Source organism: Siphateles boraxobius, unplaced genomic scaffold (assembly GCF_051911475.1).
Source record: "Siphateles boraxobius isolate OS27281-9 unplaced genomic scaffold, OSU_SipBor_1 41, whole genome shotgun sequence".
Taxonomy (NCBI): domain Eukaryota; kingdom Metazoa; phylum Chordata; class Actinopteri; order Cypriniformes; family Leuciscidae; genus Siphateles; species Siphateles boraxobius.
The window spans coordinates 17,921,316-17,944,477 of NW_027509042.1; the positions used below are offsets into that span (position 1 = coordinate 17,921,316).

The following is a 23,162-nucleotide window of genomic DNA, read 5'->3' on the forward strand; positions in this document are numbered from 1 at the left end:
ACATTTACAGACAACCGACAGCCTTAGAAACATGCAATGTTAAGCCACATGGCAACAGAGTAAAGCTCCAGCACTAATAATGTGGAGTATTTAATGAGGTCAGTCAAGGGGTTCCTCATGGTCATTTCTTTATAGACTTTAGCTCTATCTCATTCAGATAACTCTAGTGTTCAGAGTGAGTCTTTGATGAAGTATGACAGAAATCAGCTCAGCAGGCTTTCTGGCTCTGGATGTATAGGATTATGAGATGCTGCTGAGACTAAGAGAAGAATGGGGTTGAAGAAGTGTCATGGATCCCTGATAAATATCAACCACAGTTAAATCCCCATGCAAGCTAGAACAAGGATACTCCATAACATCTAAAATCACATGCACTGTTGGGGAACTTCAAAATATTAGACAAAGAAATGATCTCCTAAATGCTGTAAAAAGATTACACATATTACATTTCTTAATATTAATGACTCCACATTTATGAATAAACAGAAACTTTAATTCACTGTGAATAAAGGACGAGAGATCATATTTTTAATTAAAGATGATTTCATTTCTTTTGTTTTTAAGTCATTAAATCAGACAACATTTTCTAAACGATTTGTTAACTATAGTATGGTATTCAACTGAACGTGAAAAAAAACACTAAGAATAATGCACAGCTCTAGTTTGCTTAATTAAATCCGCATCCTCATTGTCATTACGCAGGACACCATCTTATTTTTGTGCGTTTTTGAACATTGGAGCTAAAAAAAAACATCCTCGCAATATTATAAGTTTGGGGTCAGTAAGATTTTTTTTTAATTAATAAGAAATGAATAGTTGTATTTATCAGGGACAGTTTAAATTGATTTAAAGTGAAAGTAAAGAAATTTTATTTTACGTACATTTATGCTGTTTTTATTTCTATTAATCAAAGAAGCTTTAAAAAAAAGTAAATTAGGGCTTCTTCAAAAATAATAAGCAGGACAACCATTTTCAACGTTGATAATAATAAGAAATGCTTCTTAAGCACAAAATCAGCATATTATAATGATTTCTGAAGGATCATATTACACTAAACACTAAAGTAATAGCTGATAAAAATTCAGCTCTGCCTTCTTAGGAACAGATGACTTTTTTACTCAATAGAAAACTGCTTTTTTAATTGTAAGATTATTTTGTAATATTACTGTATTTTTCATCAAATATATGCAGCTTTGTTGAGCCTAGGGTCACTACTTTACAAAATCATGAAATATTACATTGAATATACTTGTTTTTTTGTAAAATCTTTTTTTTTAAGAGGCAGTTAAAAGGACCTTAAAATTACCTTCTTTAAAGTCAGTTAATATTCTACAAATTGAACAACATTCTGCAATAATCTAACTAAGTGCTGTACATGAAGAGATACCTCACATACATATGGACTTACATAGGGTGAGGTGTCAAGGCTTTCTGTGTTCACCACCACCGGTGCTGGGCTTGCCTGCAAAAGAAACATTCAATTAATACTTGGGCTTATACGAATCAAGACCCATAACTGTGCACATTACTTCTTGTCCCTAACCTACTGAGAATGAAATAGTAAAATGAACAGGTAACTATTAAAAAGATAAGAAAAAGACCCAATATAAAAAGCATCACTTACTCTTGGCATGCTGATACAGTATTACTCTGGCATTTGCAAGAGATTAACAACACAGCCTGTATCCATACACAGCATAACATACTGCACAATACAGTGGCATAACAAACCAGCGCAGACCTAATCCTTCAGCAAACATGTATCACACGCTTCACTTGCACAATTGCTTTTGAGGTACAAGTGCGCATCAGCAATATAACATGGCTTTCTCTCTGTAATCTCTCTAAGTCAAGAGGAGCATCGTTGAGTGGGTGGAGTTAAAACATGAGGAAAAAAAAGACCTGTGACGTGGGTGCTGGAATGGCAGTGGTCTCTGCTGGGACGGGTGGGATAGGGATTATGGGAGCGGACGGAGGAATGACATCTGCCTGCTAAACAATGACAGTGGAGGTCAAAGGTCAGACCAAATGACACACAGCAGTACTGATTTTCACGAATTATCTTTTTTTTTAAACTAATTAAAACATATATTGAACAGAGAAGGAGAAGATGAGGTAATGGAAACAATACAATAAAAAAAATAATCATGACTGTTTTAGCCTGTAAAATTAAGACTTAGATTTGTTATTTCTTTTTATTAGCAAAAGTTACAGCAACCATTCATAAGCTTTCAAAATACTTAAAAAAATACTTAATACTCTTACAATATTTACTCTGTTACTTCAATTCTACTGTATTTTTTTTCAGTGAAACACAAAAGGACAATTTTGAAGGAGAGTGGATAATGATTACTTTCATAAAAATAAATAATTTAAAAAAGGAAACAGACCTGGCCACTATGAAATGTTGTTAAAACCCACTTGAAGAACCATCATATTCTCCTTTTGTTTTCCACAGAAAAAAATCAATAACAGCAAACAGTTTTGGAATGAAACACTCAATAAAATAATATTTATTGTATTCATTAGTATTGGCAAAGGAGCTTTAAAAGTGTAAATTGTGATAGAATCCCCATCAATGTAAAGGATTTGTGATGCTATTTTGTGACTTGCTTGAACGACAAACCTTTCTTTAGACATGACCATTAAGGTAACTGTGAAAAAAAAAATGCACACAGTGTTTCAAGATTCAACAGGGCTAGAAATAAATCTCCTGTCCAGCAATCAGCATCCTGTTGTGCAGGGCTGAGAAGAAATAGCTCTTCCTTTTAAATATGAAAATAGCCGCCGTCATTTTTATTACCGCAGGTTGAAAATGTGTGCCAGCTAGAGAAACTTCAGACTACATCACACCTGAACTAAACAGTCTACATTAATTTACAACAACTGGTAAGCAAAACCGAAATGCACTGTGACAAATTCCTATTTGGAAATCCAACAATTCCTTTAAAGTCCACCTATTATGCTATTTTAAAGTTTACTAATGTTCTTTTGGAGTCTCCTACAACAGGTTTACATGCATCAAAGATAAAAAAAAAACTGTTTCATTTTCTCATAATATACATTTGCACATCACCACATTTTCAATGATTCTCAAACGACTCGTCAGATGAATCAATCTCTCTAAATCCCTCCTTTCCGTGAGCTACTCTGCTCTGATTGGCCAGACAGCTCAGTCTGTTGTGATTGGTTAACCGTGTAGCGCGCGCGTCGAAAACAAAAACACCCATTACATAATGTCAGCTCTGCATGTCCTGAGGCTTCCTACACCGTAAACTAAACACAGTAATGAACAATGACGTCGATTATACCATATCAATGCGAGCGCGATGATAAAACATTGGAAGAACTAGTTATTCAATCTGAACCTCCATTGTAAGGACGACTCGAGCAGGACGTTTCTCAGTTATACACTACTTAGTTTGAGGTAAATTATGAGATGTTGCAACTGTAATTCCTCAGCATCAGCATTAACAAGTGCATGTCCATCAACAAACCGATTATCTTACTTGTAATAATTTATTTACAGAGTATTTTTTTAATATATTGCGGTGAACACGTGGAAACTGTATCAATAACAGTGCATGTATGCAATGTATACTTTAGCAGAGCTCTAGCGTGAATGACTGATATAACATAATGCTTCATGTATAACTTTCATGCTTAATCTTTCAGTTTTAGGTAATAGTGCCCCACAACAGATTAGCAGAAGTATTTCTGTAAGACAGTAATAATGTGAGTTAACCAGTTAGCAGGAGACCTACACAATATAAAGCTCAAAACTAAGTATTTTGAACACCATCTTTCAAGAGTAAGTGGTTTGCGAATCCTGCACTGAACTACGAGATTTGATAAGCAGTCGTCAGTAAAATAAAGGGAACACAGCAAAAGTTTAGGATTATACTGCTGTGGTATCGTGGTAAAGATGCATTTTAACCACTGATTCTTCACATGCTCATCCTTGGGCAGTGAAAAAAACTGGCTTTACCTTCACATTGTAGAGCACAGCATCATCTCGATATGATGCTATCTAGTATCCACAGGAATCAGCTGCAGGTTTGAGGGGGTTTCAAGTTTCCCTGGTGTCTGCGTGCGCAATAAGTGGGCTGGCAATATGCTAACGTTTCGTCTTGACGTCACAACGAAACAGCTTGTGACTCGTTTGAAAAACGATTCATTTCATTGACTCAGAGTCGACTCTTACCTTTGAAAGACAATAACTTTATATACGGTGCACTTTCAAATTTAAAACTTTGCAGGATGTTTTTCATTCACTTACAGCTATGTTACACACTACATGAAAGGTCATTTTCAAAAATCCATAATAGGGGCTTTTAAAAGGGATAGTTCACCCAAAAATCTATTTACTCATCCTCAGGCCATCCAATACGTTGGTGCCAATTTGTAGGAGTCAAAAAAACATACAAAGGGAAAACAAAATTAATACCCAGACGATACATTGAGGTATTATGAACCGAAACGATTGGTCTGTGCAAGAAACTGAAAATTATTGACAACATTATTAGCTGTAATCCACAGCCTCTGCAAATGGTCCTGAGCGCGTTCATGGCAGTCTGGAGCGCAAGCTTCCTGTCACATAATGACGTATGAGTGGGAGCAAACTCACTCACACGTGAGCTGTGACGCTGTGTTTGTTCACAACAGAGAGGGAGGACGCATGTGTTGTATTGTTCATCAAAGTGATACTTCCTTGTGCTTATCCTGGATGCCGCAACCTATATAAAAAAATAAGATTACATTCACTTGTACGATCTCAATCGGGAAGATAGACTTTTCAGAGATTCCCAACGTTTGAGTTCCCACGCATACACGGTTTCAGCAAAAAATCTTCTTTACTGTTCAACTAAAGAAAAAATAGACCTACATCTTGGATGACCTGAGGGTGAGTAAATTAACAAAGTTTTAATTTTTGAGCGAACTATCCCTTTAAAAAAGAATTGTGCAAATCCATCCAGCTTTACAACCATACAGAACAGTGACATTTTTTCCACAGTTTTGATTCCAGAAGTAAAGACCCAAGCACATTAAAAGATATTGTAGCCATGATTTAAGAATTAGTTACCATGACTTTTTCATTTGGCCATGTTATTCATTTGTTCCCTCATTTTAGTTAAAACGTTGCCACGCTGAACTAATTAGTTGCCTTGTTGGCCAAAATAACTAAATCAAAATTAATAAATGACATAAATGCCATTACATTATGATAAAACTAAATGCTAAATTATTTTAAATAGAAGACAAAACTTTGACTTGCATGTATTACAGATAGTTAATAGTCAAAAGTTAATGTTGGGAAGATTTTCTGTTGACAAACAGCTAGCCAGCATCATTACATAGCCTGTGTTTGTTTTAAAAACCCTTTTGTCTCAAAATTTCCATGATATTTCCATGGTCAAAGTGACTTTGGTTGACAGATCACATTTCAGAATGAAGGCTATAATCATGAATTCAAAAATGAAATAGAAATACAATGTAGCCTACATGATGTGGACCTTGCACTGTTGTGAGAGAAGATCTGACGCAAGCAGATATCTATGGGAGTTCAGCAGATTCCAGCTCTACAGGAGCAAAAGTGTGTGTTGCCATGCTGTCAGAGAGGAGACATCCGCTGAAACTGTCCCCTCTACACAGCCTGTCTGTGTCAGCGTTCCCAAACAAAAGCGATCTGATCCACAGCCGCTTGTCCAAGCACCAACAACACAGCCAGAGGAGACGGATATTCAGTTACAACAGTCCAGTTCACCCAGTCAAAAAACAAACACATCACTGCAACTACTAATTAGAAAGGGTTTCCATTTCACTAACCCTCACACTCAGGGTTATGGCAGAGACTTGAGACTAAGGCATGCACTATACTACTATATTTGAGTGACAAGAGCACACAAGACATCACCAATTCAGTCACAACTTTTTACATGAGCGCATGTTGTCCTGCCTAAATTGACCAGAGTAACTTATATAAGAATCTATTTACACTGCATGCTATTATGGCGGTTGTACAGTAGTCATGGCCTGTGATTTCAGAGTTAAAATTAGAATCAATCATTAGCATTGATCAGAGACTGGTTTAGAGTTCAGCCAAAAGCTCCCAACAATGTCTCAAATGAATAACAATCCAAAACATACCCCACTTTAATACCTGCATAATACAAATAAATATATTATTTTTATAGATTTTTTTAATACATCATGTACATATAAAATATATTAATATTATACTGATAATTTTATCCCAAAAATCCTTTTCAGAAACCATTATAGTGTAAAAAGTGTATAAAAGATTTCAAGCATGTTCACTGCTTACAAAATGTGTCAATATGATGACCAAAACATCGCATGGCCGGTTAGGATCCAATAATTTAAAAAAAACTATACATCGAAAAAAAAAAAAAAACATACACACTCCAGTTCAAAAGTTTGGGAAGGGTCGGTTTCAATGTTTTTTTTTGTTTTTTTTTTAAGAAGTCTCCATGTTTATCAAGGCAAAAATTGAAAAAAAATATGTCATAAAAAATACAACAAAAACAGTAATATTGTGAAATAGCACTACAGTTTAAAATGCATTTATTCCTGTGATGGCAAAGCTACATTATAAGCATCATTACTCCAGTCTTCAGTGTGACGTGATCCTTCAGAAATCATTCTAATGCTGATTTGCTGCTCAAGAAACATTTCTATTCTATTATTATCAATGTTGAAATATAGTCTCTTTTGATCAAATTAATGCATCCTTGCTGAATAAAACATTACTGACCCGAAAATTTTGAATGGTAGTATATGTACCTTTTTTTTTTCTTTCCATGTCTGTCAATTAATTTAAATGCATGACACGAACCTGGATCTTTACATTCGACCACTTCCACCTCCAAAATCATGTTTGCAAGGCCCTGACAACCACTGACAATAAATCTTGAGAAACCATATAATCATCAACACAATATAATAGTCATTTCAGATTAACAATGTAGCATTATCAGAAATTCAAATCCACATAGCTCAACTTCCTCCCCCAGTGCACAACTCTTCAGTATCACCTCTCATCTCTCAATAAGACTCCCACATACCTTATCCAATGAAAACGTGCCCCAAGAATTGGCAAGCCACAAGGCACTGGAAGAAGCTCGGACTTTAGCTGTGCTTTTGGTGGGGCTCTTTTTCAAACTATCCCTCAGGTTGGTGAACTTCCCTCTGCTCTTGGTGGAGGCTGGAAGGGTGCAGGAGCTGTACTGTGGAACCCTGTGGGACTCCAGGTGAGTCTGCTGGAAGTTGAGCAGGGTGGGTTGAGACAGGTGAGGCTGCTGTTGCTGATGCTGATGCTGATGTTGGTTCTGCTGGTGCAGATGGTGGTGGAAATGATGATGGAATTGCGGTTGCTGCACCAATTGTCTCGGCGTTCGGGTCAGCGTACTGTGCACGTGTCCGACCCGCTGTTGCATTCTGGGATGGTTGCAGTTGGCCACCTCCGTCACCCCGGTCCGACAGTCCACGTAAGCTCCACAGCAGTATTCATGGTTGTTGCTATAGGTAGTCATTGTTTTCCAAGCAGTGAGGGCACCACAGCAAACTATCAGGTGGACGCCAGGTGAAATGATGGAGAACACAGCCTGAAGAGTGATGTGTTTACTTTGCGGTGCAATCGGGAAGAAGAGAGGACACACCGTGGTTGTAAATCTGGTCCTTTTCCCCTGGCTCCACTCTTCTGCCAACCTCTCTCACCGTCTATCTCTCTTTCAGCCTCACTCGCTCTCATCCCCCTGCACTTGCTCACCAATTAATGAGCTCCAATGGGCACTGCACATGACAGCACACAGTCTCTTCTGCAGGCATGAATAATCAATCCTCCATTCTTGATTTCAGCATTGGCGTGCGGACGGTTTGCGTGTCGCGCTTTGGACAACAGCAGATTTGCATCCAACGTTTGAGATTCACAAGGCTTTTTGTAGTCCGATTCGCTTTTCAAAGCATTAACACAGGTCACAAAGTGAGAGGTCACAGAGGATAAACACAATCTCTATCAGATGCTTAGCAAGAGGGCGGGCGAATGGGCCGGCGCGGTGTATCAGGGCATTTGATGGCGGAGCAGAGCCTCGCTATGACCTTATTTTACAACTATTATTCAAAACTCAATCTCAATTTGTACCTGCACTGTAAGATATTTTGCACAGTTCTGTGTTATTTAATTTGAGCCTACAGTGCTGACGGCTGGATAGTGGTCATTCATTTAAGCTCATGGGGTTTTGATGGAGCATTCCCATTAAACTTGCTGTACGATATATGTGGTTTATATAAAAGGGTAATCTCTGAATTGCTTAAAAATCACAGTAAAAATATATCCAAATTCTTTAAATAGAGTTTATTTAACCAGTTTCGTATAGAATATAAACCCTTTATCCAACTGTCATTAGTGCAGTGATCCTACATGTCGTTTTCACAGTGTCCAATTAAATAAACGGGTGCTTCAGGGCCTGAAGAGTGGGGACATTGATGAGAGACTACTTCTGCATTAGGATTGGACAGTTGAAAATGTACCGTTTCCTGTTGACTGCACCTTTTAATGTACCCTGTCCTGTTTCTTATGGGGCTGTGGGTGAGACAGGGAGAGGAGGAGGAAAAGAGAGAGAGAAAGCAAAGCTTGTGCCTGAGGCTAATGAAAGTATGCCACCAAAGAATGGACAAAAAAAGCAATTTATATTAGTAGTATCTCATGAACTAAAAAATAAAAAACCAGTGAGTTATGATCATGGTGAAAACCATACATCAATAGACAGCAATAACTGTATATATGTCCAATATATATCCATGTATATATTTAAACATTTTGAGCGGATGATGCTCAGATATTATGTGGTACTTCTTTTGCTGCTTCTGCTTTTCACTCATCAATTGTTGTTGATTGTGTTGGTAACACTTTACTTAAAGCCTTTATGTATATTGCATTATAAATGCATTCATAATTTAAATTATAATGTAGTATATCTTTCCTTAAATAATTGCAACCAAAGTTCAAATGGATTACAATATTTGTTAGTATGACAGTTCCTAGTTACATCTGAAATTGGTTATTTGTTATGCGTTTTAATGCGTTATACTGTGTTCAATGAATAGATCAGTATTATAATTTATTATAACTGTGGAAACAATTATTCAAAAGATCATACAATGCATTATAAGGTGCATTACAAGGCATATTTAATTAATCAAAAACACCTCTGTAATGCATCATAATTATATATATATATATATATATATATATATATATATATATATATATATATATATATATATATATGCGCTTTAAGTAAAGTGTACCATAGTGATTTTTGGTTTTAACTTTAATGTTAATGATAAGGCTAAATGATTAATAGAAGAACATTTTTTGATCTGGAGTTGGTGAAGGGGTAATTAAGGAGGTACATAAGAAAAAAAGAAAATGTTAAATCAAAAATGATTTAATGGGCTACATAATCTCTGGATAGTGGGCATATTAATTTATGTTTCATATTCATATGAAATAAACAGACACACCGTCTGCTGTACAGTAGATGGCTCCATACACACTGACATGCTCAGGTTAGAGGAAAACAAACAAGGCCACACACTGCACACATCAACCATCCACATCACTGTGAAAATATTCACTCCTCAGTGTGGCGACATACAGTCTGGCATAAGCTTGTTCTCTGAGGTCCATTAATACATGAGACAATTTAAATCAAGTTAAAGGTAGGAATGTAACAATATTAAAACTCTGACCAATAGCAATAAGACAATAATTATTTTCATGTTATGACATGTTAGACTAAAATTATATATATATTATATATATATATATATATATATATATATATATATATATATATATATATATATATATATATATATATATATATATATGTATGTATAAAAAATCTATTAAAATAGATAATTAAAATAACTGCAAATGCTGCAAGTGAATTTAGGCATCACAACATGATAATGTGCTGTATGGAAAAAAAAAAACATTTTGCGATTTACTAAGGATTATATTTAACCGTGTTATTAAAATATACATGTTTTTAAAGATTAACATTAATAATCTAAATGTAAAAATGGGAAATGAGCATGCACAATTGCTGTAAATATCCAATACTGACAGATACTGACTACGGTATGGATACACATATTGGCCCTCATTTATCATTCTTGCGTAGAAACGGGCGTATATGTTGGCGTAAGATTATGCTTACACTCCTCTCACCGCCTGATTTATGAAGCTGTGCGTACCTTTGAAATCCAGGTGTACGCAATACCTGCCCTTGATAAATGCCGCGGCTGAAAACGATCGTCATTAGAATAACACGCCCCTGGCCTATATATTCAAGTATCCGCTTCCCCCACACCCTCATTTTACACCATGGACACACGGAAGACGGCAAAGAGGAGACACTTCTCTGGAGATCGAGACCATCACCATCATGAAAAATTATTATTAAATCAAACAACAATATTGTTGATGATAAATTCAAAGTTAATTGTATTTTTTTCTTCAAAACGCTATAAATCCATCCATTTTTTGTCAAAAATAAACAGCAACAAAAACAACAAGAGAATATGCAACATATAATCAGGGACTCATACTATAAATTAATATAAATTAAATAAGTGCAACTGCATGAAATAAATAAAAGCCAAACAAAATAAATAGTAAAATAAATTAAATAGTAAAAATAAAATAAATATTTCCAATGTCACGTTCCAATATTGTCCACCACATAAAACAAATAATTTAAAAATAACACACAAATACAGTCCTTAAATACAACAATGTTAAAAATACATTCACATCATTTAGTAACACATTTAGGCTAATAGTAAAGTAATAACAATATTCAGGCCTACTATTAGGCTACGTGTTGTAGCCATTAACTAAGTGCATTTAGTTTCATATTTGTTAAAAAAATAATAATGTTATTTTTTACCCATCTATGTTGATTATGAAAAGTGAACATAGGCTTAGATAGAATGCGCAATATATCGGGAGACATGCTCAGACATGATTTTGGCCACTTAATTAAGTTTTGTTTTGTAGAAAGCCTTTCTTTAAAGTGAATTTCGTTTTGTATAAATTGTATCTTAATTTTAATATTTTTTTCATCAACCAATAAAATAATAAATAATAAGCAAATAGCAGACAATATAATCAAGAGTCATGACATGGAGGCGCAGGCGCGGTCCCTTGCATTGCACGTGAACTGGAGCGCATCTCATCACAAATTAACCGAAACTCAGTATATGCCTCACAGACATGAGAAATATATCTATAAAGATAGCTTGAAATGTCTTTAAATGAAACAATTATAAACGAAAAGAAATAGGCTACTCTCTCTATTCGCGTTCACTACGGAGATGGTGATCATCAATTTCATCTTTGCAGACACAACACTAGTTTATTAATAGAAATAAAAGACAAATTTATTTTTAAAAATTGCTTTTATCGCGTTTTGGAAAAGAGCTCCTCATATCTTTTAGTTTGTCAGTGCGTTTTGTGGTTTTAGGAATTGTTTTTCTGCGCATTTCCGCACTAACTCAAAACGTGCGTACATGTACACCACCTCCTGACCTGGCGTAGGATTTGAGCGTGCCGTACGCCAACGTCCATTTTGATAAATATCAAAGTCACCGTGGTTTTGGGTGTACGCCAGATGTACGCTGGAAATTGATAAATGAGGGCCATTGGGTCTCATTCATGAAACACGAGCAGAACGAATTTGTGTAAATCGGGTGTAAAGTGGTTCTGGTGTAAATTTTCGGATTCATTAAAATGTTCGTATTTTCCAAAAGTTAGTTGGTACGAAAGAAATCTACACCTGCTCCCAGCCACGCGTAAATCATGCGCTTAACATCCGAACGTTTTGCTCATTAATAAGGCTGCAATTCATTCATTCGCTTTTGAAAAGACATGTTGAAATCCTTCGTTTTGTATCATCATATGATGCCCATATATAGTTGTCAATCGGATTTAATGGGACGGGATTTATGGTAATTGAGAATGAGCGTGCAGCGCGTCCCATTTACGACTGTTTGGAATTCATTAACACACACACATTTCACTATCACATGATGGTTACGAAGTATTTGTGAATCAGGAGAAGAGTTTTCGTGAAAGGTCTCTTTACGCGCAAATCACTCACATATTTACTCGTATATTTACCAATGTTTCATGAATGAGACCCATTGTGTTTCCTCTTTTCAGAAATGAACCTACAAATGACTTGTGTAACTAGAATAGAAAATAGTATTTAAAAAAAAAAAAAATTGGATTTAAATGATTTTTTTCCCCCAATGTTAAAATACCTTTAAAAGACCCCTTAACGGATTCAAATGTACAACTGGAAACAGTGAGTGCGTTGAAAAGGGTACAGAAGCATGTGTCTAAATCAGTCAAGATCACAAAAAATGGGATGCTAATGCAATGTAGAACAACGAAGCACTGATCTCTAACACACAACAAGCCTGAAGCACATCCTTGAGCTTGAAAACCCAGGTCAACACTAGCATTGTTCATGTTTAGCCAAAGGCCAACATCTTATATTATAAGCTTGCAGTTCCCTCTGAATAGACTAATCAATAAAGACCGCTGTTCACCGGGATCTTTCACTGACACGGGATCTTGATGGACATCCCATTGCCCTGCTTCGGTCTTCTTTGAATCCAATGAACTTTTTCACAACCTAGCGGGCACTGAATGATCACTGAAAACTGAAAGAACAGGGAATTTGAATCCTTTTGCATCTGAAAATATGGCAACTCAATAGAAGCCATTAAGAGGCATTCACTTCTGAGATCAATTTTTTTATAATATGATGTAAAGCCACTACGGATCTATAAATACATCCCAACTTAAAGACACTATATTCTCTGCTTATACTGAAAGGCAGCATTAACTGTTAATATATTGTCTTTGAAAAGATCAAGAAAATATTTTGAGCTTCCTAAACAACTCACAACATTATGACTCAAACTATGGCATGGCTTTATGGTGGGTCAATCTTGTCTGACTGACCAATGGCAGCCAAGGGAAGGTTCTGAAAATCTACTTTTAAATAGAACACATTGTAAGGTCAGGATTGAGCAAAAAAATATTATATTATTAGTAATAGTAGTTTTATTATTGTTATTAAGAAGATTATGAATTATAACATTAATAATAAAAACAATAATATTATTATTTGTATTATTAATTTATAATTTATAATAAAAACAATAATATTATTATTTGTATTATTAATTTATAATAATAATAATTATTAATATTAAGAATAAAAATAAGAAAAAAGAAAGTGTTTATACATAATTAGAAGATTAATAATAACAATAATAATATGTATTATTGTTATTATTGGTTTATATTTATGATCATTTTTAATATTAAGAAAAAGAAAAATGGTTTATAAATAATTAGAACATTAATAATAATAACAATTATATTTATTGTTACTAGTATTGATTTACATTTATAATAATAATAATAATAATAATAATAATAATAATAATAATAATTCGACAAACTATGGCATGACTTTATAATAATTATTATTGATGTTGTTATTAATTGATATTTATAAACAAATAATTATACAATGCTTAATTCAATAAAATAAAATAAAAATTATAAAAAAAATACTAATTAAATGGCACTAAATAGACACTTTTTCTTATTAAATCATAAGATAGTTAAATCCTTTTCCTAAAGGTTAGCTTAGCCATTTTCCATCATGAGTTGCTTGTAGCTTGGGAAGCTTCTCTGACACTTTATTCTATGCGAGTGGTGGTGGCCCTGCACTCAAGAGCCAGTAACCGCAGAGTCACTATTATACACTTGTACAACACACTTAACGCCAATCCGGTCAAGAGGTGCTGCCACTGCAAATGATCTACAACACATTGTTTGGATTAAAGCAGGCTTAATGGCAAATTATCAATTAATGAACACTCAAATCTCTTTGCCCTCAGCAAAACACATCTAACACATCCTACAAACTGCATGTACAAACTGCAGCTAGAGGATGCAACAAAACAGGATCAGTATAATCTTAAACGGAGAAGCAAAATGTTCATTCCTGTTGCCGTGATTCACTGTGGAGAATGTCTCCTACACACACACAGCCCACAGATCTCTCTCCTCCACCTCCCCCGGCCAGCACGCACAGGAGCGAGCCGGAGAAATACTCATCTGCCTGAAGAAGAAGAAGTCATTTTCATCTACTACAACCTAGCTGAAACCATAAATGACACCAGGAACGACACCAGGTCCCTCTTTTGTCTCAGCTGAACTAATAGGGTTAATGGGCAGGGTCACAGAGGGTGATTGGATGGCTATTACGATGCTGATTGATGAAGCGACGGCAGAATCATCTGCTGTTTACCCAAGAGCAAGAGTTCCACCTGCACATCGCCCCTGATGAAAGAAACTCGGTCATACAAAGCTCTATGTTCAACAGATATGAGAAATAAATAAACAAGTGCTGCCACATGATGAAATGTCCTTGCTTGACGATCGCTATGGCAACACCATAGCAACAGCTGAAGCTGCAGTGAGACCTGCGAGGCTATGCATGCTCTCAGGAAGACTGCAGCACTACAGATCTTAAACTGGCTCTCTTGAATTAAAATTAAGTCATTTCGCAAGCCATGCTGGGATTTTTAGCTTTATATTGTTATGATTTTCTTATAACACTGCATTGAAACATCAGGTCCTTGTATTCACATGTCTGTAGTCATACAAGCCATTTCCTAGTTTATGTAATGAGAGTTCAGCTATGATCTTAAAAATACAGGTTCCAAAAGGGGGTTTTCGCAGCAATGCCAACAAACCATTCTTGGTTCAACAAATAACAGTGAACATTTTTTCCTTAGTGTGAAGAACATTTAAAAAATTTAAAGCACCTTTCTCAGTTATACAGAACCATATGTGTAATGGAAAGGTTAGCTGGATGTTAAAGGTTCCTCACGGAAGCTACCAATAAAGAACCTTTATATGTAAGAATATAAAACAAGACTCACTGTATGTATGGAAATATACATTGCATGAGGTATGGTGACACCTATTTGATGCTGTATCAACATAATGCCAATGTTAATAGTTTTCATAACTGGTTACACAAATGCTAATGCAACTACATCACTCATTTAGCTCCACACACACACACACACACACACACACACACACACACACACACACACACACACACACACACACACACACACACACACACGTAAATGAAGGTGGGGCTGAGCTTGAGATCTTGGTGGGTGGATGATGGAAGCCTGGCGTATCATTGCGATGCCTTTACCAGAAAGAGATCAACAGAAGCAGGTACAACATGGAAATCTTATACAGATGTGACACATAAAGAGTACACACATATACAGTACAGACATATGCATGCCAGACAGAAGTATGTGTCCATACTGAAAATATGTCATTTAAAATATCTTTAGAGCTACCTTTAGAGATAGAAATAAATAGAAAATTTTAAGATTTTTGCCATGAGGTTTTACACAAACTTGGAGGTCATGCCAAACTTGAGTGCTGCAAACATTAAAGCAAAAGGAGAAAACATACATTTTCATTTTTGTCATTATACTATTTATAATATAATATCATATATAATCAGTATAACATAATTAAATAGAAAAGGGGACTTAAGATACCAAAAGGTCAGTGACATTACTATATAACACTTTCTTTTTCATTGGCTGCCTCATAACCTATCCTTATTTTGATTAAATTATAATTAGGCAGCCCATAAGCACCACAACGAAAAGCACTGCTCTAAAGTAAATACTTTTGTCTTTTGCCTCTGAAGGCATCCTCTTTCGGTCTCTCGAAGCTTTTGTGGAAAAACTGATCAAATGCATTGCGTTTTTCCAGTTAAATAATTTCCCTCCTTCAGTATAAGGTGAATTTCATGCTCATAAATTATGTTTGATTCAAAGCACAGATCTTCATGTATTTCGCTTTCTCATTAAGTGGAACCATGACTTAAAATGGTCCATAAATCTAACAGCCGACGGCTTCACATTACCTTGGAGTCTTAGCAATAACTTTCCTCCTTTTGTGAGATCAAGGTGAAGCCAAAATTTTACATGGTATGTGTCATTTGATACATCAGCTGTGACATATAAATATTGTTGATTGGAAGATGCCATATATCCTGCAAATAGCAAGTAAAAAAAAAAAAAAAAGTATGCCAAGTTGGAATTATACTTTTAGGCTTCCAGACAGACATAACATAATGCAGCACTTCTAACATGAGCATCTCTGTGATACGATGCAAGGTGAAGCAAATAAAAATTGATTACATTATGCTATCAGCAACCAAAATATCAGATGGATCACTGTAGACTTTCAACTAAGGGTTTAAAGGAATAATTCACCAAATATTCAAATTTGAAAGAGATCTTTAGTATATATTCTAGGGGCTCTATATACTAGCTGACCCCTCGGTGTGAGATTTTATATTTTAGAACATTTTAATTCCATGCCGATGCGTCATGCAGTATTGTTTTTATTTAGTTTTAAATTTTCTTTTTTATTCAAAACAATCACAAATGTGTTAATTATATCATGACAATTTTGATATATTCCGATTTTCAAATATGTGGATGTGTTTTGTCTTTATAATTATCAAGTTAGTTTATCTATAGCGGACAATGTTAGTTTGCACCCCAATTCAGAGAATCGCATCTGTCGGATTTACATCATGTAAATTCATCCATTTCTGCCAAAATAAATAAAAGTAAGTGGCTGGTGAACAGGGAGAAGAACAGAGTAAACTTTATAGTTTATCTGTTCTCTGTAACCTAAAATACCTCTGAAACCTAAAATAATCATTATGTGGTTAAAAACACTGAATAGTTGTAAGCACTGAGTGCATCCATCTCTGGCTTAGCGCCAGCCAAAATGCAAAAACGTTCTAATCGCAACGGTGTGATTGTACGTCAAAGGGTTAAATCAATCACATTCCGGGGGTGGAGGGGGGACAAATTGAAAATTAGGGGGCACAAATCAGATATGAGGGGGCAATGAGCCCTTTTGCCCGCTCTGACGCCAGCCCTGCCTATGACTCATGCACTCAGTCATTACGACTCCACTCACTGGTTCAAGGATCTGGTCACAGCATTGTCTGATAGACAGAACAAAATGAAAGTCGTTATTGATTGATAATCTTCCCCTCCGGTGAGCTCTTAATTGCCATCATATGGTTCCAGAAAACTTGAAAGTTGGAATTATGGCAGTAGTTTTTTAAGTCCACATTCATTGGGCTACTGTAACATTACTCAAAATTACACCATCACCATGGTGATAAAACAACCATAGCTGCAATAGTACATTCCCAAAAAGTTTTCAGTGTTCATCATGTCTGTCCAACTCAGCAATGGTCTAGTGAGTTGCATTGGGTTGCATCACAAATCCATGGTCTCTCCTATGCATATATTGCTTTGCTCTTATATCACTTCATATCCAATGTTTGCAGTGTACCAGACTCAGTATGGCAATAATTATATGCACTTATATTCAAATATTAACATTTGATTATCTGCAGATGACCCAAATCAAGAGTAGTGTTAGTTCTGGCAGGTCAAGTCAGTCAAGCTTGCATCAGCTGACTCTCAGCTGATCCACGCCTACCTATAGGAATACGATGCCTATCACAGCATCCTTATATAAGGTCTATTAAGTAAAGCATACTGTAAAGCATTCCCAGACTCTATTTTCAGAAAATTTCCAGACTCTACTTCCACTACATTACATTAAAAGAGCAAACTGTTATGTGGGTATCAGTGGGAAGAATTGCTGGTTTGACCCTTTTGAAAACATTCATGAAAAAGAAGTTTGTAACAATTGTGGTAAATTTAATGGCAGGAATAAAAGAACTGACTGTAAAGCCCTTTGTTGCAGCTTCTAATTGTCTTGCTTTCATTCAAGGGCATGACCCCCCATGACACAATGAGTGACCGTTTGTTCTTGGGATCAGAACGAGCCTACCAGACAGACTACTTTTTTTTTTTTGGTCCGCTCCCTCAGGTCACTTCTGGCCAGAAAAGAGGAGCAGAACTACTTTGACTTAACCGCTTTACATGATTATATTCAAGAGGACTATCATTCACCAACTGAGTGCTTTCCTCTACCTATGGGAAGCAGATACTACGACTGTCCAGTATGATTATGTATTGTAACTCTCAATTAAATGGGCTTTCACTGAATAGCTCAGGCAATTTCATCAGGAGAAGCAAATATAATTAATTGAATACATAAATAGCTTTTTACCTGCACTTTCTTATAAGCAAAGTGACTATCAGGGCTAAACATTCTGCTCATAATAATGTTGATAACATGAGATGTTACCCTAAAGTTATTGTCATTGCAAACATGAAAGTAACTAACTAAGCAAATAAAAGGATTAAGACTAATTGAAAGATGTAGATGCGTCATTCCAGACCAGAAAACTCCAACAAAACCAAATATTTTCTACTGAAAGGATAACAAACTGACATTGCTTTTTACTAGCAGAAGTCATACCAAAAGGTAGATGTAGCAAAGCTACGTGTCAAGTCAACATCCCTGCTGTTCATAGTAACATGTTACAATATGCCATTGCCTTTGCAAACAGTGAAAGGACAAACTAAGCAAATAAATGGCACATTTGATTATGTAAGGATTAGAAGGTGTTGAAAGACATGGATGTTTCAGTGTAGTCAAAAACCCCAACAAAACCAAACCCTGAATGGCTTAAATATGCATTCTCAAGAGCTCAATTAGTTTACAGTGACGTATTCCCACACTTTGCAAGTACACGTGCATCATCTCATGCAGCAGGTGTGCTGTGGCGAAGAGTTACCTGGCTTGCTCCTGCAGTGATGCAGTCGCTGAAGGCACCGCGTCGCGTGAAGAAGGCCAGCAGCTGCTGCCAGCGCGAGGAAGACGAAGGCAGTTCTTCGCTGGAGCTCCGTTTGGCCCACTGCCTCTGTTTGGACCCTGGGGCAGCATGACCGGATGCGGTGTTGGCCCGACCGCCTCGCGGGTACAGCGTGTTATTCCCAAAGATGTAGTTCATCACAGCCCTTGGGGCCAGGACAAATCCGCAACAGCTGTCAAGCGCCGAGGCAGTTCAGAAAGTGGAAGCGTGGAAGAAGAGGGAGGGTGCACCTGGATAAGGTTACAGCATCCTCTCACGGATCCGACGACGGAACAGTGTAAGCGTAAATCGGATCCGACAGCCCCAAAATCCATCCACGCCCAACTCACAACCTTCCTGTCCTCACCAGCTGGGAGATCAAGTGTGCAGCAGTCTCATGCTGGAAGGTGGAGTGGGCAGCAAGAAGGGCGGAGGTGATCGTGCTGCCCACGAATGGTGCACGCTACTCTGGGATGTGACTCCAGCTCCAGACGAGCTGAGACCTGAGAGAGGATCAATGAAGGACCGGGGAGCTCTCTGTGCATGGGGGAGAACCTAAGAGCCTGAAGAAGCAGGAAATGGGTTCAATTAACTGGCAAGTGTTGCAGTCGAAAGCCCACAGTTCTCCAGGGATTCTTAATCTAAATGGACTGGGGCTACAAGATCGTCCACGAGCAGGTATCAATCACATCACTTTCTTAAAAGCAAAAGAAAGCCTTCCACTGCGAATTAAATATAGATGCTGGCATTCAGGGTGGTACCCTGATGAAAAAGAAACGATTGGTGTTGTTGTAGTCCTTTTTTTCTTAGGCATGGCCACACTCGGAGGACTCCAGTTCTCCGCCTGATCATTAGAGCCAGCCGAGCCACAAAAACTATTTCAGCAAAGCTATTGATTTTTCCCTCCTCCTTGCACTTTAGACTAAAAGCTTTATTGTCGGAAAAGATACGATTACCTAATGATTATAAAACTTTGTGTTAGCAAACATACTCACAGCTCTGAATGGGAGAGAGAGGCATAGATCCAGTGAGGTCCAGGGGAAAAGGTAGATCCAGAAAGCAAGCGTGCGCTACGCGTACAGAAAAAGATGATGATTCCATGCTGTCTGGATGCTCCTTCTGACACATATCAGCTTTCACACGCTGCAGTCTCTTTCCAGAAACACATGATTCAGTGAGGGGGAGACAAAAGGCTGTGCCTTCACAGGCAGAAAAAAAAGAGAAAGCGATTGCAAAAATAACCTCGTCTTTGTTAATAAGACTAGAATTCCTGCAGATCTCCGCCACAGCAATGCTCCTCAGTCAAACCTATTGACGGTAGACGGTGCCGGTAAAAACTATCCAAGGTGTGCCACAGGTGTCAAATGAGGTAACAGACATTGTCACAGCTTGTGCCTCTATTCCCCCAGGACCAAAACCATGGCAACAGCTTCCACATCAAATAAAGCAAGCAACCCCACAGAGCCTGAGCCCTGCCTTCTCCTCCATCTAAATAGCTTATATTCACAGGGCTTTAATAGAAATTAAAGAACCACCAGCGATGGGCCTTTTAGAGCACAGCATCTGATCGGAGATACTGGCAACCGTCTTCAGTGATACCGGCAATTTTCAAATTAGCACAAGGTAGGGCAAAAAACAAACAAACAAACAAATCTATGACGTCCTTTTGTGGTTAAGGGATATAATGGCAATGAAGCTGCTTTAAAAAAACACTGTAATTGCATACAGTATTTGCATTTACTAAATAAACAATAAAAGGGATGCAAATAAATAAATTAAATAACTATTTAAACTTGTTTCTTTAAAAAATATTTTATTAAGTCTAAGCAAACCAACAATGACACAAATCGCTGCCTTGAGACAATGCCCCAGGACACGCTTTCTAGCATTCTCATTTAAATTTGACCTTATAAATGTTGGTGTGTATCAATAATTCATCAGCAATTAAATAAAAACACTGTGCATTTATTTTTCATGAGTGTTGCTGTAGACCCCTCACCATGGCATACCGTCTTCATGGACACCTTGAAAATCCAGACCCCCAATGCCACAGCAGCTCGAGACTGTTTAAACTCGTACAGAGATTCATGATACTGTATAACCGCAATGATGACACTAGATCCACTGGTTCTCGGATCCAATTAGGTGTCCTAAATCAACAGATGGACTGGACAATTACACAATAGTGTGGAAGTTTACAAACCTTATCCAAACCTTACTGTAACACTGATCACTCTAGACATGTAGTTCTCAACTGATGAGTCACCACCCTAAATTGGGTCACAGGTGTGCAGGGAAAAACAATATATGTAATCATACATAGCTATAATGAGGATATCAATTTGGATGAGCTTAATGTTTAAGAGGGAGGGGGGAAACCATTCCTTGTTGACATCCACGTGTACATCCAATCAAAAACTATTTTAGTATTTTAGAGCAAATTCCTCCAATTAACTTGGTAGAAGTAGACAAATTCCAACATGGACACTTCTTAATTCTTGAATAACACTAATATCTTCTTAACACTAATTCATTCTTGAAATTAATTAACAAAACCACAATAACTACAACCAAGACTACATTAAATTCAATGTAACAATAAATAAACATGGTTTGTGCTAGTGTTGTCACGATACTAGAATTTCTAACTTCGATACGATACCTTGAAAAATATCGATATTCGATACCATTTTCGATACCACAGAGAAAAAAACTGCCAGAATATTAAGGGGGTCTTTTTTTTATTTAAAGCTAAATATTACAAGTCTAGAACATGACAATGAGGTATATTTTACATGAACAAAAATGTCCTGAGTTCTATCTGTTAATATTTTTTCATTGGACCAGAGCTAACATGATCCGTTGTGTTTTTATTACCTACTGTTATCAAAGATTAAAATATACTGTAACAAATGCATTGGTCATCGGTCATAAATGCTGGTTAATACATTAACTTAATTTGATGAACAGATTTAAACGCAAACGTGTGTGCATCACACGCGGAAACAATGCTCACTGGATCAGCATCTAGTCAAGTTACCTTTATTTATATATTGCTTTTAATAATACAGATTGTGTCGAAGCACTTAACTGTATCAAATTGGAGGATAGAGTGTCAGTAATGTATAATAATAAGGTTAAACATTCAATTTTCAGTTAAAGGCATTTCATTATTGAATTCAGAGATGCCATTGTCTAGCTCAGTTTAGTTTAATTAGTATATGTGTAATCAAATTGATGATAATCGCTAATGAAGGCAAATTGCAGAATTAAATAATAATTTTTGAATAAAGTTAAACAGACACAAGTTAATTTACATCTGACCACAGTTACAATATTTACTTGTCTACGATTCCTCAGTCAGATTATGTTAACTTTAAGAATTACAGTGAAAAAACGAAACACAGACTCATATCAACAACAATACTAGGCCATCTTGGTTAATGTTTCAGAAAAGTTAAAATGAGAAGAGTTACAGTGTTAGGATGTTTTTAGCAGTGGTGCAGGTCTGTCCAAAAAACAAACACCCCTGATGCTGAGCATATGCTTGCTAAATGGTACCCCTGGAGCCAATTCCTTAAATGTTTTCATCTATAAAATAATTTTACAAAATGAGTGATGAGAGGGATATTGATAGTCAAACAATCTTTTGGGTGCCCGCAGCCCGCTCGCAGTGTGAAGCGCGTGTCCGCGCTATTCTCCGACATGCCCGCTCACGGTGTGTAGCGCGTGTCCTGTCCACGCCATTCTCCGACTCCGACATGCCCGCTCGCGGTGTTCTTTATCAATCAACCAAAGCCGGTCGCGGGGACGCCGCACTCATCTTTCCATTCACTTTTGCTATTTAACCAGAGCGAATGAGACGAGTGCGTCACGTGTGGTGTTTGTCAACGCGCCTTTGGAGAGAAGTGAAAGTGACTGCTCGGCTAGTATTGGTGTATCGATACTTCGGGAAATTAGTATTGGTACCGTTCAGATATTTCAGTATCGATATTTATCGAAATATCGATATTTTTGACAACACTAGTTTGTGCTGACTGAAATTTTGTGTGTTGAATTATTGGCTGGCGGGGGGGGGGAAATTCAACAGATATTTCCATATTCTGTGTATGTCAACTTAATAAATTCACATATTGTTGGCTTTATGCAGTTAATGGTGATATTAATAAAATGACTAACATTCAAACAACATTTTTTTAA

The 23,162-nt window shown here is 36.7% G+C and overlaps 1 protein-coding gene across 16 annotated transcripts in view; it reads right to left on the reverse strand.

Annotated features, from left to right (window-relative positions):
• The window catches only part of dlg1a (discs large MAGUK scaffold protein 1a), a 143,390-nt gene that overhangs the window by 49,252 nt on the left and 70,976 nt on the right, over positions 1–23,162 (reverse strand). For 6 of the 16 annotated variants that reach the window (XM_077198741.1, XM_077198738.1, XM_077198737.1 and 3 more), the window contains 2 exons: positions 1,903–1,992; positions 1,409–1,462 (listed from right to left, as the gene is read on the reverse strand). In XM_077198741.1, coding sequence (XP_077054856.1) covers positions 1,409–1,462; positions 1,903–1,992 — 144 coding nt within the window. Of the gene's footprint in view, positions 1–1,408; positions 1,463–1,624; positions 1,787–1,902; positions 1,993–23,162 lie in introns of those variants that run through there. The other 10 variants (XM_077198749.1, XM_077198748.1, XM_077198746.1 and 7 more) reach the window with 4 other exon arrangements.